The following is a 15009-nucleotide window of genomic DNA, read 5'->3' as shown; positions in this document are numbered from 1 at the left end:
AGGGAGGGGACACGGGGAGTGTGCGTCAGGAGAGGGCCGGCTAGCATTTGCAATCTCGATGGATGCTGTGGCCATGTAGGAGAGTGCGTGTGGCTGGTGAGGCTCTAGCGGCAGCGTGTCAACGGTTCGTGCCGCCACGGTTCTGATGCGATGGGAAGCCATGGTGTGAAGAGGGTCTGGACCATCTCTCATGCCGTGCAGCACTGGCAGCAACTGTCAGACGCGGATCTAGACGGTGGCAAGTGTAGATATGTGCGGGCGGTTGCATGTTGTTCGCAGTGCGGCAGTGCTGGCTAGGAGGTTGTGTTCTCCGGAGAAGCATAGGAGAGGACGGCCATCACAGATATGGAGAGCCATCGAGACTTGAGGGTCAACGGGCGGAACAGAAGGGCGATGGGCTTCCCAGTGGGCGATGGTGGGCTGGAGATCAAGGCCCATCGTCGATTGCCGGTAGTTCTTGCGCTAGGCCCGAACGCCACACTTCGTCTTCGCGGCCAGGTACCCTCGATCTCCAGCTGCAGTCTTGGCAAGTTGGAAATCGAGAGCATCGACATGCTTACCCACATCAAGATCGATGCCCATCATGGCTCACCTGCTCAAACCAGCGCCGAGAGAGCCCACAACTCTCTTCAGCCATCTTTGCACGCTGAAACTGCCTCCCACTGCCCCGACGACGCCGCTACCAGCACTCTACATACCATACGAACCACCGCCGCGGAAGCGTCTGATCTTTTCGAGCCTGGGCACAACAGCCTCCCGGTCTACAATATACGCACACCTTGGACATTTGAAAGCTAGCTCGACATTCACCATCCTATCCACATGGGGAGCATCCTGCCTGTCTAGCCGCCAACTCTCCACCCGCCCTCATGAACGACCGCCCGGGAACCATTCCCATGGCTGCGCGCTCCCACCCACGCCGCCCGCCAGCCCACCGATCCGTCTCTCTCCGCCACAGCCCGCCGCCTAAACCTCAACCATCAAGACGCGAGCCCAAGAAGGCGCCGACTGCTGAGACATCGCCCACCCTCGCCAGCGACAAGGCCAATCCGCCCTCGAGCGTGTCTCCCCAGCTTCTCTCCAACAAGACCAGCTCTGGTGAGAGCAGCGACGCCGGCCAATGGTTTGAAAAGACCAACAACACGGCCAGCCAGGGAAAGTCGTCGTTCGTCGACAGTGAGTGCCGCCAAGCAGACAGTAGAGGGGAGAGTATGACTGACCACCGTAGATGAACCGCCCTTCTTCCTCCGCAACTCGTCTTCGTCCGAGACACCGCCCGACAACTCCAACTCCACCCAGCCACATGCCACCATGCCATACCGTCCCCTCGGCCAGATTGGCACAGACGGCAGCAGCACCGAAGACTTCCGCAGCGTCATCGACGACTTGACCGTCGCCAACAAGAAGCTCAAGCAGCGGCTGAGGAAGTACGAGAAGCTCTACGATGCCCACCTGCAAGAGGAGAAGCTGTTCGAGGTGAGGTTCCATGGCCTGCCCGACCACAAGAAGAAGGAGCTCGAGGAGACTCTGCGCAAGTTTGCATCAGATCTCGACGAAGGCACTGCCAACGACTACGCCGACATTTCAGCCTACACCCCTGCACTCCAAACCCACAACACCGCCTCCTCCACATCGCGCTTCGCCGAGTCGGGCTACGCTTCCCTATCTGCGTCCGGCCCCAACTCGTCGGGACAATCCAACCAAGACAACGACCGCCGCAAGATGACCAAGTCCGCCTACAGCCGGCAACAGCAAAACATCCAGTCATACCTCCACGACATCCCCATGGGCCTGCTACCGAACAACAAGACCGCCCCCATGACCGACAAGTCCAAGAAGAAGATGGTCGTGCGCCGTTTGGAGCAGATCTTTGCTGGCAAGCGCTCTACGCCCGGGTCCCACCCACACCCAATGCAGCAACAGGAGGTAGCCCAGTCGGCAGCTACAGCCGACCGCGTCCAACAAGAAGCGACAGGACAAAATCAGAAGCCCGAGGGTCAGCGTGAAGCTCGTATCAGGAACGACCGCGGTGCCAATGCTGGTCAAGAGAGCCATACCGACCAGGACGAAGTTCTACAGGGCTTCCGCCCCAGTCTGCATATCGAAGAACAGGACTTCGCCGGCTCAGGCCTGTCTCCCGATCAACGGCCCACACGACCACTAGACCTGGACCCGTACCGTGCGCAGGTGCCTACCGAGAACATGGACTACATCCGCCATCTTGGCTTCACCCCACCAGACATGGACTCTGGAGAAGCACCCCTCGGCCACGGCTGGATATACCTCAACTTGCTCATCAACATGGCCCAACTACACACTCTCAATGTCACGCCCGAGTTCGTCAAGGACGCTTTGCACGAGTACAGCAATCATCTCGAAATCTCTCGCGATGGTCGTAAAATCCGATGGAAGGGCGGCCTCGACATCACCAAGTACAGCGGCGATAGCTCGTCGGAGCACTGGAGTGGCGCCTCGCCGAACGAATCTGGCTCCCAGTCGCCTTTCAAGGGTATGAAGACTGGCAACAGCGGTGCCAGCAGCGACATGATGGATGAAGCCACGATTGCCAGAAGGCAAGCTCGTGCCCAGCGTGAGAAGGAGCAAAACAAGTTTGCGTACAAACCCATGTTCTTCCACAAGGATGAGTCGGAGAACGAAGACGAGTTTTACGCCTTCGATGCCGAATCCTCAGCCAACTACTCTTACCAACCACAGCCCACGGGAAACTCCTCGGGTTTCAGCAGTTCCATCATGCAGAGTTCATCATCAAAACCTCGCAGGCGCGATGATGGACCCATGATCTTCTACACCAAGGCCAAGTTCTGCACTGACCTGAGCGGTGATCGTAACGGCGCTTTCCTCACCATGCCCGGCAACTATCAGCCAATCACCAATCAGCCTCTTGGTGCCAAACAGGGCACATCATCTCCGACCAAGATGACGTCGCTGGACCTGGCCGAGCCCCGAGGTCCTTTGGACACTACGCCGATGGATGTTGACAGCGGATCACGCACTGTTTCGAGTGGAGATGACCTTGGCTTCTCGCCCGAGGCCTTGAGGAACGATAGCGGCAACACCAGCCCAGAACTAATGGACTTTGAGGCTTCAGGTTTGGGTGGTGTGCAGCCAGAGGACAACTTCTCCATCCACGTACGACGATCACAAATACCCACCGCACCATCTCATGTCGCCGCTCGCCGCTGGTCAACCTTGTACCCCAAGGCCATCCAGGATGCACTCAACAGGCAGTCGTCTCCTGAAGTCGAGTCTCCTAGGTCAAGTCCTCAGCGTGTGATTGAGGAGAGGATTCTCTCTGCGTCACGGAAAAACCTTCCTAGCTCGACTCTTCCTCCCGCCTCCTTCCTTCCACTGGATTCTTGTTCTTCCGGCGACGTCGACTCGGACCTTGCATCCGACGCCTCATCTGAGCCCGACAGCGACAGCGACTCTGGCGGCCCTACAACTGCCATGCAGATTCTCAACATCGCGCCCATCGCCTCCGACGTCTCCGAAGGATCTGAATCGGATTACGAAGACAGCGACGACGGCAGCGTCGACATGCTCGCTACAGCCCGCCAACAAGACCCCAGCGCTGTCCGTGCTAGCGAGCGCGAATACGACGCTGCGCTCGCCGATCGTCTTGCCGAAGAGATTCCCGCTGGAAGTTCGGCTGCAACCGCTGGAGGCGGCAGCGGGTTCAACAGCCCCGCCGGTGGTGTGCGCATCCGCGAGGCTGCAAAGTTGGCTAAGCGTGCCAGTCAGGCCAGCAGTGGAAGTAGCAGGGCTGGTCCGCCGGCGAATCTCAAACGCGCCCGCACGAGCGATTCGTTCAATCCTCCTCCGAAGAAGAGTCCCAAGACGCGGAGGATGGGGGAGTGATCTGACTAGCAACTTGACTGGTCTCATCTTTTTCAGTTCCAGTAAATGATATAGTGAGCGTTCACGTTTGGAGATCCACGAGGCGTTTTGGATCTTTTCTTTTCTTTACGGATGGGCGGCAAGGGATTTTCACATGGATGATTTCGCCATTTTGATACCCCCCTTTTTACGATATCGTTGGTTGGCCATTTGAGTACAACACATACTGAATGGTAGTACATATCAATCTATGAAAGTATCAACATAAGTTTTGTTCAAGTGACATGTGATATGCTGTTATGACGACAAGAGAATGGACTAATATAGGTGAACAGGCTTTGCAAAAGAGCGAAGGCTTTAGAGACCACGAGGACACTGTAATTTAGTAACAGCAGAGCAATGTGCCCTGCTAATCTACTTGAGCAGCCATATATGCCTTACAAGGAACTTTATGTCTCTTCCAGTCCTGCAGTTGACATTGCCGTTCGCAGTAGAATGCCGAATTGCATGCACCACACGCATTCAGTTCAGCCAACTTGAAGAGCCCGGGGCGGCCGTCGTTCTGTACGCGGAACGCGTAATGTGCATAGGGACACTATGTCAAGCTTGTCAGAAGAACCATTTCACGTTGCACTACGATGAACGTACCCGTGAACTCGAGCACACCATCGTTCCGTCACTCGCACCTTGCAGTCGAATTTTCTTAGCATCAGGAAGCTGGCCCAGGCCCTCAAAGACCAAAGCCAACTGCTCCCTCGCCAATGCCGCGGCATCCTTATCGTCGCCTTTGGCGTATATCTCAAGACTCTTCTCAGTGGCTTCTTTTGCCTCTTGCAGCTGAGAGGCCTTGAGATGTGCCGATCCGATCAGGCACCATGCACCAGCAACGGGTGGTGACTCGGGCTTGTAGGCGCGCAATCTAATACGCAGCATCTCTTTGGCGAGCTGAATGTACCTTTCACGACCACTTGCGTTGTCTGCAGCCATTTGTTGATGGATTAGACGTTCTGTTTCCCGGTCCACTGCGTGGGCTTCCGCTGAGGTGACGTCGTCGCGGAAGTCGGGGTGGATGGAGCTCGCCATGGATGGCATGATGGCTGTCTCGTGCTGAGTCGGGCGTTGGTAGAGGAATTTTATTTCTTTGTGAAGAGACTGTACGACCACGTTGAGAGGGCTTAGTCTCTGCATGCTGCAGGTGGAAGCAGACCGCCTCCAAGCTCCCCTGCAGCTTGCTGCACCAGCGCGAACCCCGCCAAAATCTCGTCTCCGATTCTCGGGCGCATCGCGACTAAAAGCATCAAGCTTCGTTGCGATGCGCTTTGTATAGATCTCAGTCTATCGTCGAAGTAGTAGCAAGTAGCAATTTTGATGATATGTCAACAGCGGTCCGACTTTCCGAGCTCTTTCTCTAACTAGCCTCTACTGATCATGCGCGATAAAGCGTACCATCTACAAGAGGACATGTCCGCAATGATCGTCGATCAGCATCTCTGCAAACTTTCTAGCATCGAGTTCATCCGCCGACTTGCATCATGTGAAAGTCGTCACAGCACGGGTGATGGGCTTTGTGTCGCTGGGCTCCATCGTCAACGGTAGCCTGATATCAACGAGCAGATGATGTATGCGCGATTGCTCGTTCGAGTGTCTTGTAGCTGAGGAGAGTTCAGATGGTTTAGAGGTCATGGAGGTGTCGCAGATGCGATGGCAGTTGAACATGTCGCCATCAGGGTCCGCGGGGAGATTGCGCTAAGATTATTGCCGGCCGTAAATCCGACCCGGAGTCTGCCCGGGCGGCGGTGTGTGGAGTCGACTTTTCCTCCCCTCGCCATACATAACAAGCTCGCCAACCTTTACCATGGCGGCAAGACCCATCCGCTCGTCCAGCTTTGTTGAAGCATATCTTTTAGGGTACCTTCAGCTGGTATATCTGCACTACCCCGCGCCTCCTTCGCCTGGGTAGCTTTCTCAATTTGGAGTCCGCCCTGTCATGACGACATCTTCGATATAACACCTCCGCGAGCAAATACCCGTAGCGTACCAGCCCAAAGCCACGCCTCTGCCATCGTCCAGCCATGTCTTCAGAATACGCGAACAGATCGTGGAAGTCGCGTGTACTCCGACCCTCGAAGCTCAATGCCACGTCTAACAACGATGCGATCACTCGGGAACCCACGCGACAGTCGCATGGAACGGCAGCCTCGCGCAAGGATGCCTGGTGGAAGACACGCCTGTTCAGTGGCATGATAAACGACATACGGCGGCGAGCACCTTTCTACTTGAGCGACTGGAAAGATGCGTGGGACTATCGCGTCGTGCCCGCGACAGTCTACATGTACTTTGCGAACATTCTGCCAGCGCTCGCCTTTTCTCTCGACATGTTCGAGAAAACCAACGAGAGCTTTGGCGTCAACGAGGTCCTTCTGGCCTCAGTCCTGGCTTCGGTCGTCTTTTCGCTCGCAGCAGCGCAACCTCTAGTCATCGTGGGCGTCACCGGCCCAATCACCGTCTTCAACTACACCGTGTACGACATCATCACCCCACGGGGCACCAACTACTTCGCCTTCATGTGCTGGATAGGCATATGGTCCCTGATCTTCCACTGGATCCTCGCAATCACGAACTCCTGCAACGGCCTACGATACGTTACGCGGTTCTCTTGCGACATATTCGGGTTTTACGTCGCATTCATATATCTACAAAAGGGGATACAGGTGTTGACAAGGCAATGGGCTGTCAGCGACGCGTCGGCATACCTTTCGATTGTGATTGCGTTGCTGGTCACTGCGGTCGCATACATCTGCGGCATTGTAGGACAGTCGTCGCTACTGCAGCGCCATGTTCGCAAGTTCGTCGAGGACTACGGTACACCGCTTACCGTGATCTTCTTCACTGGCTTCGTGCACATCGGAAAGATGGCTGGCATTGAGTTGCTCAAGCTACCTACTTCGAAGGCATTCTTCCCGACCACAGATCGCGGATGGTTCATCCACTTCTGGGATATAAGTGTCGGCGATGTGTTCCTGGCTATTCCTTTCGCCGTACTTCTGACGATTCTGTTCTGGTTCGACCACAACGTTTCCAGTCTGATCGCGCAGGGCACGGAATTCCCGCTGCGCAAACCGGCAGGCTTCCATTGGGATATCTTTCTCTTGGGCATCACGACTGGAGTTGCGGGCCTACTAGGCATACCATTCCCGAACGGTCTCATCCCGCAGGCGCCATTTCACACTACATCACTTTGCGTTGCACGCACTGTCGCCGATTCCGACGACGAAGACAACAAAGGCCATGGCAAACGCGTTGTCGACCATGTGGTAGAGCAGCGCGTGTCAAACCTCGCTCAAGGCCTCCTCACTCTGGGAACAATGACCGGACCACTCCTCATCGTACTGCACCTCATACCACAAGCTGTACTAGCTGGGTTGTTTTTCGTCATGGGAATCCAGGCACTAGAAGCAAACGGCATCACACTAAAACTCATCTTCCTCGCAAAAGACAAACACCTCACATCACGATCCGACCCATTGGCACAAATCAAGCGTCGCTGGGTCATCTGGGCTTTCGTCGGACTCGAACTCATCGGCTTCGGTGCTACCTTCGCGATTACTCAGACAATCGCTGCCATTGGTTTCCCAGTTTTCATCTTTTTGTACATCCCCATGCGGACGTTCTTGATGCCTAACTTCTTCACGCAAGAAGAGTTGAATGTTCTCGATGCGCCGACTGCTAGTCCGTTTACTATGGAGTCGGTGGGCGGTAACCATGGGCAGGTTGTAGAACCGGATTCGAATGAACAGGTCCTCCAGGAGAGTGAAGAGGCTGAAAGAGGGGAAAGGCGGAGTAGTAATGATGAGAAGATGGGTGTTCTTGAGGGGTCGAGTAGGAGGAGAGGCAGTTTCCAGCGGGCGGACTAGTCGGAAGACTCAAAGAGCAGTTAGTAAAGTAGCCGGCGAAAGCCACAACGGCAGTAGAATCTATGGGCCTATGCAACGTTTTGAGAAGCGAATGACAGAGATTTTCGGTTGAACAGTACACTAACTGCACATGTAGACATATCGCGCGATACTCTCTTGGCGCGTTGTAATCGATGGCTGTGGTTGGGAGCGGAAAACATACCTAATCGTACCCAGTCGTACTTGGCAAGGGCAGCGCCCAGCCGACGGACTGTCTTGATTTCCCCCCACTTATCTACATCTATCAGCCAAGACTCAAGGATATTGCCCGCTCCAATCATTTGATCGGCTTTCAGATGCGCCGAAGCCCAGCATCCAGACTCTGGGATTATGGGCTTACGTGGGTGGATGCCGACGATAAGTTGCTGGCTACGAAAACAGTACCTTCGCACATTGGAACATCATTGTTCCCCGAGGACTCTGGAAACACGCAGAGATATTGAAAAAGGCTTTTGTGATGGGAAATTGATATCCTCTGCCAAGTATGACACCGGAGGTGGACCGGCGGCTTCTCGGTAAGCTTACACTTGGAGAAAAAGCCTACGGCACCGCACGATAACATCGCGGAATGACTGATGAATACTCAACAGTGGGTATCATGGACATCAAGGTAGATACCAGCGATGCTTGGTATTGCCAAGGAATTCCTCTGAAGATTCATAAACGGGCATGTCGAAGAGCAATAGCATGAGGTCCTTGATTACCGACTTTGTCTTCCATCAGCCTCCGGCATGCCGTCCTTCACCAAGTTACTGCCGCTTCTGGCAAGCATTGCCTCGCTCTCGGAATCCAAACCTCTGAGCCAGCCATCGGTCGTCTTCGCTCCTCTCAAAAGCACTACTCCGGGAAGCGCACAAAATATCGTCGTCGACTACTACGGAGATGTCGACGGTGAGCTTACGATCACATACGCGACATGTGACGATGCTGTCGCTTCCATCGTTTCCGCAAAGCAACACATAGGTCAGACACATGTGGGCGCTCATCCTTTGGCGAGACGCCATGAGGAACATGAGAACAGGCGGCCGAACAAATTCGTTTGGTTGACTCCAGCTGAGATGTCTGGGGGCTGTCTTCATGCTTTTCTCGATGGAGAGCTCATCGGAAAGTCCGACGAGCTTGTTGTCACCAAGCGCTATGCTCGCCGACAGGAGAGGAAGTCGTTCGTTGATGTTGCAGGGACTGATAGCAACTGGTTCGATGGCGTTGCTTACTTGCAGCAGAAGCAACCAGATGAGGTTTTTGTTGCATCGGCCAAAAATAAGTCTTTTGGTATTTTGGGTGGAGGTATCTCTGGGCTTGCAACCTCAGTACGTAATTGCTTCAATAACGACGCCAATTTGGTGCTAACAAAACGCCTTATAGCTGATGCTGGACTCTGTTGGTATTTACAACTGGAAGATCATCGAGTCGTCTCAGCGTATTGGCGGTCGCATTCGCACAGCCTATCTCAACGGCACTTCCCCCGATGAAGGCCAATATCACGAGCTTGGGCCCATGCGTTTCCCGTACGAGATTACAGACTCTGAGACCAACGAGACCTTCCCCTTCAACGATCAGCGCATGATCTTCCAACTGGCCGACGTCCTCAACGAACTCAACGCTGACAAGGAGGAGCTGCATGTCAAGTTCATCGAATGGATTCAGTCGTCACCCAACACACCAGCCGACAGTCCCTTCCGCCGTCCCGATGGAACAATTCCCAGCAAGACTGAGATAGCGACCAACCCTGCATACAAGAACACTATCGCATACGGCAACGCCACTGCTGTCGAAGAGGCCAACGCCGCTCTCGACGAGTTCAAAGGCCTAGACGCAGAGCGCATAAAGATGTACGCGACTAACATCTTCAAAGCCTACAAGCAAGCCAAAGACGACGGAATGTTCGATTACTCCGAGGTAGCCTACCTCCGCAACGAGCTCAAATACGATCTCAACACCACCGACGAAGTCGGCCAATCTCACATCTACTGGCCCATGTGGGAGTACGAAACCGTCTACTTCCTCGCCTCCAAATGGGTCACCATCAAAGGCGGTCTCTCGCACATGCCCGCCGCCTTCGAGCCCCTTGTCAAAGACCGCATCCAATACGGCGCCAAAATCAACGGCCTTCACTGGAACGAAAACAACAAAACCATATCCGTATCCTGGAGGCCCACAGGCTCAGAACCCTACTCCATCCCCGACTCGATCGAAAACTTCGATTACGTACTCAACAGCGTGCCCCTCAACCTCATGAAATTCTGGACCCTGCCCCGCTACTCGAGTCTGCTAAAACGCGCCATCGACCGCACCCTCTTCGCCAACGCATGCAAAGTAGCCGTGCAATTCAAAACGCGCTTCTGGGAACATCTTGACAAGCCCATCATAGGCGGGTGCACGCGCCTCTACCAGCCTAATCTCGGCCAGATCTGCTACCCGAGCTGGCAAGTCAACGCCAGCGGCCCAGGAACAATGCTCGCCTCTTACTTGTCTGACTACGAAGCCACCGTCGCATGCGCAATGCCCGAAGCCGAACACATGGCGTATATCAAACGCGCGTTTGCCGAAATGCATGGCGAGGAGGTGATTGAAGAGAACTGGACCGGCAACTACGCGCGTCAATGCTGGGAGCAAGACGAGCACCAAGCCGGTGCTTTTACGATGCAGATTTTCGGGCAGCAGACCTTGTATCTTCCGGCGTTCTATCAGACGGAATATAATACGGTCTTTATTGGGGAGGCGGCGACGTTTACGCATACGTGGATTTTCAGTGCGCTTGAATCTGCGACACGGGGGACTGTGCAGTTGTTGTTGGATATGGGGTTGGTGGATGAGGCGAAGCAGATTACGCAGACGTGGATGGCGAGGTTTATTGAAGTTTAGATGGGGTTATGCGATGATGAGTCTATGAGTGCGCAGTTTCGAGCCAGCTTTCCTCTATGGGTAACATCGTGTGATGTTTCTTTAGATAACTCATTATTCGCGATGTTTGGCATGTCGGATCTGGAAACGTCTTCTGAGTACCTCGCGTTATCACCTCTTGGCTGACGAACAGGTGTACGGTAGCTACAGGACCTCACAATTTAGGGCACGGACGAAATTACGCTCAATTATCTCGCACTCACCTGATATGCTTTATCGAACTGGCGATAAATCGGCACTCACTTAATCGAAGGTCACCACCAAATTGACGGTCACTTAACCGACGGTCACCGAGCCTCATAAGCTACTACCGAACCTTGATAACACTACATCATCCAACATTAGACCACTATTGATATCTTGCACTCGCACAACACCGATCTTCTCTAGCACAACAAATCCAGAGACAGCCATGGTAAGTAGCGATGTCTCCTTCTTAATCACCGAGGCTAATATAACGAACAGGCCAAAACACGTCAACCGCTGAGCTTCGACGGAAAATGGATGGCGGTGGCAAAGTCCAAGGATGACGAAGTCATTTCAGTAACCTACTCCGCGAATTACCGCAACGCGGCTGGCAATCGAGTGCATTTGAGCGACATCGACTTCAATACCATCAGCCCGGAGATTGCCGAGCAAGAAGACGGAGACGGGCTAAAGACGACCAACCTCACCCGCACCGCATTCAAGGTTTGGGAGCAACTTGGCCTCGGGATACCCTCATGGGATGAGGTCAAAGAATTCGATAGCAACGAAATGTCCCATGCGACGAAAACCGACCGTTCCAACCGCCCGGACCTCAAGCGACGACGCAACACCAACGCCAACGAGATCATCGATCTGCAGGCCAGCGATAAGAAGCAGCGCATGAAACCCGCTTTCACCCGTATGAGCGCCGAAAACAAAGCCGCAGCTCAATCTGCCTTTCGAGACATATATACGCCAATGACGAGACAGCAAATCGCCGACTTCCAGCAGATGGCAGCCGAAGAGCACAAGTACGGCGAAGCCCCCACTCTCGCAACCATCAACGACGCTCGGCAGTGGGCTGAAGATACCAACACTGATCCGCACGAGGCACCCGCGTTCGACTATCACAGGCTAGCCGGAAGCCGGCTTACCGAGACACAGGAGGGAGATGTTGAGGAAGACGTCATGATCAAGAAGCAGAAACTTGAGATGGTTGAGAGCAAGGTTGACTTCGGTGAAGAGGTCGGTGGCGAGGGTAGTGGACAAGACAACGGTCATGCGGACGATGAGGGTGGAGAAGAGGATGATGACGACGGGCTCGTGACTGTAAATTGGGGATCTGGGGAGCGTCGAGTGCCAAAGGTGGATGCGTACATCGAGGAGATAGGCCCTGAATTCTGGTTCCATGCTCTGGATGTTCTCGGTGATCGTCTAAAACAGGTACTGGAGCAATGAAGAAGCTAGTACAGCCAAAAGCGGTTAGCGTGACGGAATGGGTGGAGAAGACATGGTAACTTTGGGAGCGTTAGATACGAAGCGATGGTCGCTCCAGATGGTATAGATCTTGCGCTCATCGCACACACACGAATAATGCGTTCTTTTACATTCAGCTCTTAGATACTAACTGTCACATGAGCGCAACATGTGCTCACACTGGCGGCATTGCTGCTAGATCGCACTGCGTGGAATGCAATAACTGTTACTCACGACAGCTTACTCTAGAGTTATTCGTAACATTCCCAAGCGACACGTCAAAGATGAACGAGATCATGTATACCTCAACCACATCCCTGGACATGATATATGCGACTACCACCTGCAATGTATACCTTAGAGGTGCCCAGCGACTGCACTTGCCAACGTTCCAAGATTAACGTAACCTCTAGGCTATCACGAGGCAAGCGCTCCGCAGATGACATGTTAGAGAGGGATTTCGGTTAGCAAGACCAAGCTCACCAATACATCACCACATCATGGAGGCATTCGTAGTGTTTTACAGTAGCAGACGTGAATTACAGAAGACCATGTATACATCAACAACACCTCTAGCCATATGCATGCTGCTGTCACCTGCGACGTATGCCTCAAAGATACCTAACAGGTGCTCTTTCTAATACTTTGGCATCCATGTCGTCCGCAGGCTACTACAAGGTACTCGCTCCTCAACCCACACCTCAAGCTCCAACAACCTACCCATAAACTTAACAGCTACGCCCTCGCACCTCCCTGCCCCACACCTCTTAACATACCAATTCCCGCCCGCCGTCCCATCTCCTCTCTTCTCCAGCTATCACACACAGGAGATTAGGTACGCAATCCTGCCCTATACCTTAAACCCACTTTCACTTGCTCCGCTTACTAACCCACGTCCCTCTATCTATAGCTGTCTCCTAACCATGTCCGACTGCACCTTCGCCACGCGCGTTTTCGACGCCTTCGTGGCCCACATGATCACGGCCGTTTTGGTCTTCGCGCTGCTCCGCTGGGCCCGTTGGGCGGGGTATGAGATGCTGTGGGAGAGGCGGGAGAGGAGGGAGAGGAGGGAGAGGAGGGAGAGGAGGGAGAGGAGGGAGGAGTTGGCGGCGTTTGAGCGCCGCATGAATGGTATTATTGATCGGTATGTTTAGTGCGGATATTGATATACGTAGTTGATTTCTTTTCTTTCCTTTGTTTGTCTTCCCTTTCTAGTATATCTTTCTTCTATTATGGTTAGCTATTAGCTTTGTTATCTGGGGGGTATTTTAAGGGCCTTGGACCCCACCTCCCCGCGGTTAGGCCTGGGGCCACTCCCGGGGAGTGGTGCGGACGGGGGTATTCTTATTCATTGTCGGAAGAGGCTGAGATTGGAGATGTTTTCGAGAGCGCTGCTCGTCACAGCTCACAACTCACAGCCGGTTTGCCGAAGACATCCACAACACGCTATCCGCAACTCGATCTACTAAGTCGTTGTATGTTTCAACTGGACCTGAGTCACTCGTATCGGCTTCGCGCATTCGACATGTCGTCTCCAAGTATCATGATAGTCGAGAGAACTTCCTCCTCGCGAGGCCATGTCGTCGTCAAAACGGTTCTTGGTACTGGCCCACTCTTCGCTGAACGAGGCGACCCTGAACCTTGGTTCTACCAGCGCACTCTCGGCAGAAGCACAACATCCCTCTTCCACCTCTTCAGTCTCACTCCAACCTCCCTCGATCATACCTCAACATCGCCATCATGCCGATCTTCGATCTGGGCCGTCTAGGTCGCTTCCAGGTATCCTATCTTCCGCCATCAGACATACCGCAAGGAGATCACCAAGACCTACCGTCATGCCCGCCGCCTGAGTACACGGACATCGCTGAAAGCGAGATCAAGTACACCTCTCCATCGCAAGCTCAACCACCAGAATGCAAGACCGAACAGGTCCGTCGCTTTCTCATCGAAATCGTTGCAATAACCTTCAACGCGGACTTCGACTCGCTAAACGCAGCCTTGTACAACATCCCCGTACCAGACAACACAAACACCATACTCTGCGACTCTGAGCGCGCAGACCTGGTAGCTCAATCCGATCTTGTGCGCAAGGTGCATAGGCACTTCCTCCACAACACCAAGACACATATATCCCAAGAAGACGAGAGAGCCATCTGCTCAACCATAACCCTCCCCGTCGCACCCCTCCGCGTTGCACCCCCCCCTAACCTCCTACCAAAGTACACTCCCGCACTTCACTCTAGACATGATAGGGTGGTACGGCGAAGAAACGCGACATCCATCTGGCACATGCTGGACGAGCACGCTCCCTGGACACTGGGATACAAACTCTCTGGGGTATTACGGTCAAGAACAGGTTATGTTCTCCATGAGATCGCTTTTCCATGTCATCAAGGACATTGCTCCGAACGACAAGGTGCACGACGTGCTAATGGAAGCATGGGACACTTGTCGGCGACGCGGTGGGTGGCCGATGGACACGCTGGTGGGCGACTCAAAGATGTGTTGGCCCTTGAGGAAGGGGTACCATCATATGGGGGATGCGTTGAGGGATATGCCGCTGTTGGGGCCTTGGGTTGTCGTTGAGGAGGAGTGAGTCAGTGCAGTGGTGTATCACCCTTCGTTCGCGCCACGGGAGTAGTCTCTACGAACGGCATGTAAAACAATGAAAACCTTCGTTAGTACCAGACATGTCTCGCCATCAACCTGCGACTGCCGAGTCCCAAAGGAGTGTTGCGGTGTGGAGAGTTTGGTAAGGGTGGGTCACGGGAGGCGATCGACGCATTGTGGCTCGGCCCCCAGCCACAATGCAGAATGACATCATGCTGGCTGTACCTGCAGCAACCAACAC

At 54.0% G+C, this 15009-nt stretch overlaps 5 protein-coding genes across 5 annotated transcripts; 4 read left to right on the top strand and 1 right to left on the bottom strand.

The window, feature by feature from the left end:
• Positions 1-869: 869 nt before the first annotated feature.
• Positions 870-3879, top strand: J4E93_009686 (uncharacterized protein; the record flags this gene model as incomplete). The annotated part of the gene is made up of 2 exons (XM_049347575.1): positions 870-1176; positions 1229-3879. The coding sequence occupies 2 exons, from the start codon at positions 870-872 to the stop codon at positions 3877-3879; spliced, it is 2958 nt and encodes a 985-aa protein (XP_049195342.1).
• Positions 3880-4491: 612 nt separating this feature from the next.
• On the bottom strand, positions 4492-5046 carry J4E93_009685 (uncharacterized protein; the record flags this gene model as incomplete). The annotated part of the gene is made up of 1 exon (XM_049347574.1): positions 4492-5046. One exon carries the CDS (start codon positions 5044-5046, stop codon positions 4492-4494), a length of 555 nt encoding a protein of 184 aa, XP_049195341.1.
• Positions 5047-5930: 884 nt separating this feature from the next.
• Positions 5931-7772, top strand: J4E93_009684 (uncharacterized protein; the record flags this gene model as incomplete). The annotated part of the gene is made up of 1 exon (XM_049347573.1): positions 5931-7772. One exon carries the CDS (start codon positions 5931-5933, stop codon positions 7770-7772), a length of 1842 nt encoding a protein of 613 aa, XP_049195340.1.
• Positions 7773-8542: 770 nt separating this feature from the next.
• Positions 8543-10676, top strand: J4E93_009683 (uncharacterized protein; the record flags this gene model as incomplete). The annotated part of the gene is made up of 2 exons (XM_049347572.1): positions 8543-9121; positions 9177-10676. 2 exons carry the CDS (start codon positions 8543-8545, stop codon positions 10674-10676), a joined length of 2079 nt encoding a protein of 692 aa, XP_049195339.1.
• Positions 10677-11127: 451 nt separating this feature from the next.
• Positions 11128-12140, top strand: J4E93_009682 (uncharacterized protein; the record flags this gene model as incomplete). Its single annotated transcript, XM_049347571.1, has 2 exons — positions 11128-11130; positions 11181-12140. The coding sequence occupies 2 exons, from the start codon at positions 11128-11130 to the stop codon at positions 12138-12140; spliced, it is 963 nt and encodes a 320-aa protein (XP_049195338.1).
• Between the last annotated feature and the right edge of the window lie 2869 nt (positions 12141-15009).

This window comes from Alternaria ventricosa (genome assembly GCF_023758065.1).
Source record: "Alternaria ventricosa strain BMP 2768 chromosome Unknown scaffold_23, whole genome shotgun sequence".
NCBI classification, from domain to species: Eukaryota; Fungi; Ascomycota; class Dothideomycetes; order Pleosporales; family Pleosporaceae; genus Alternaria; species Alternaria ventricosa.
Note: the sequence above shows the minus strand (reverse complement) of the source record. Positions and strands in the feature narration are given on the sequence as shown.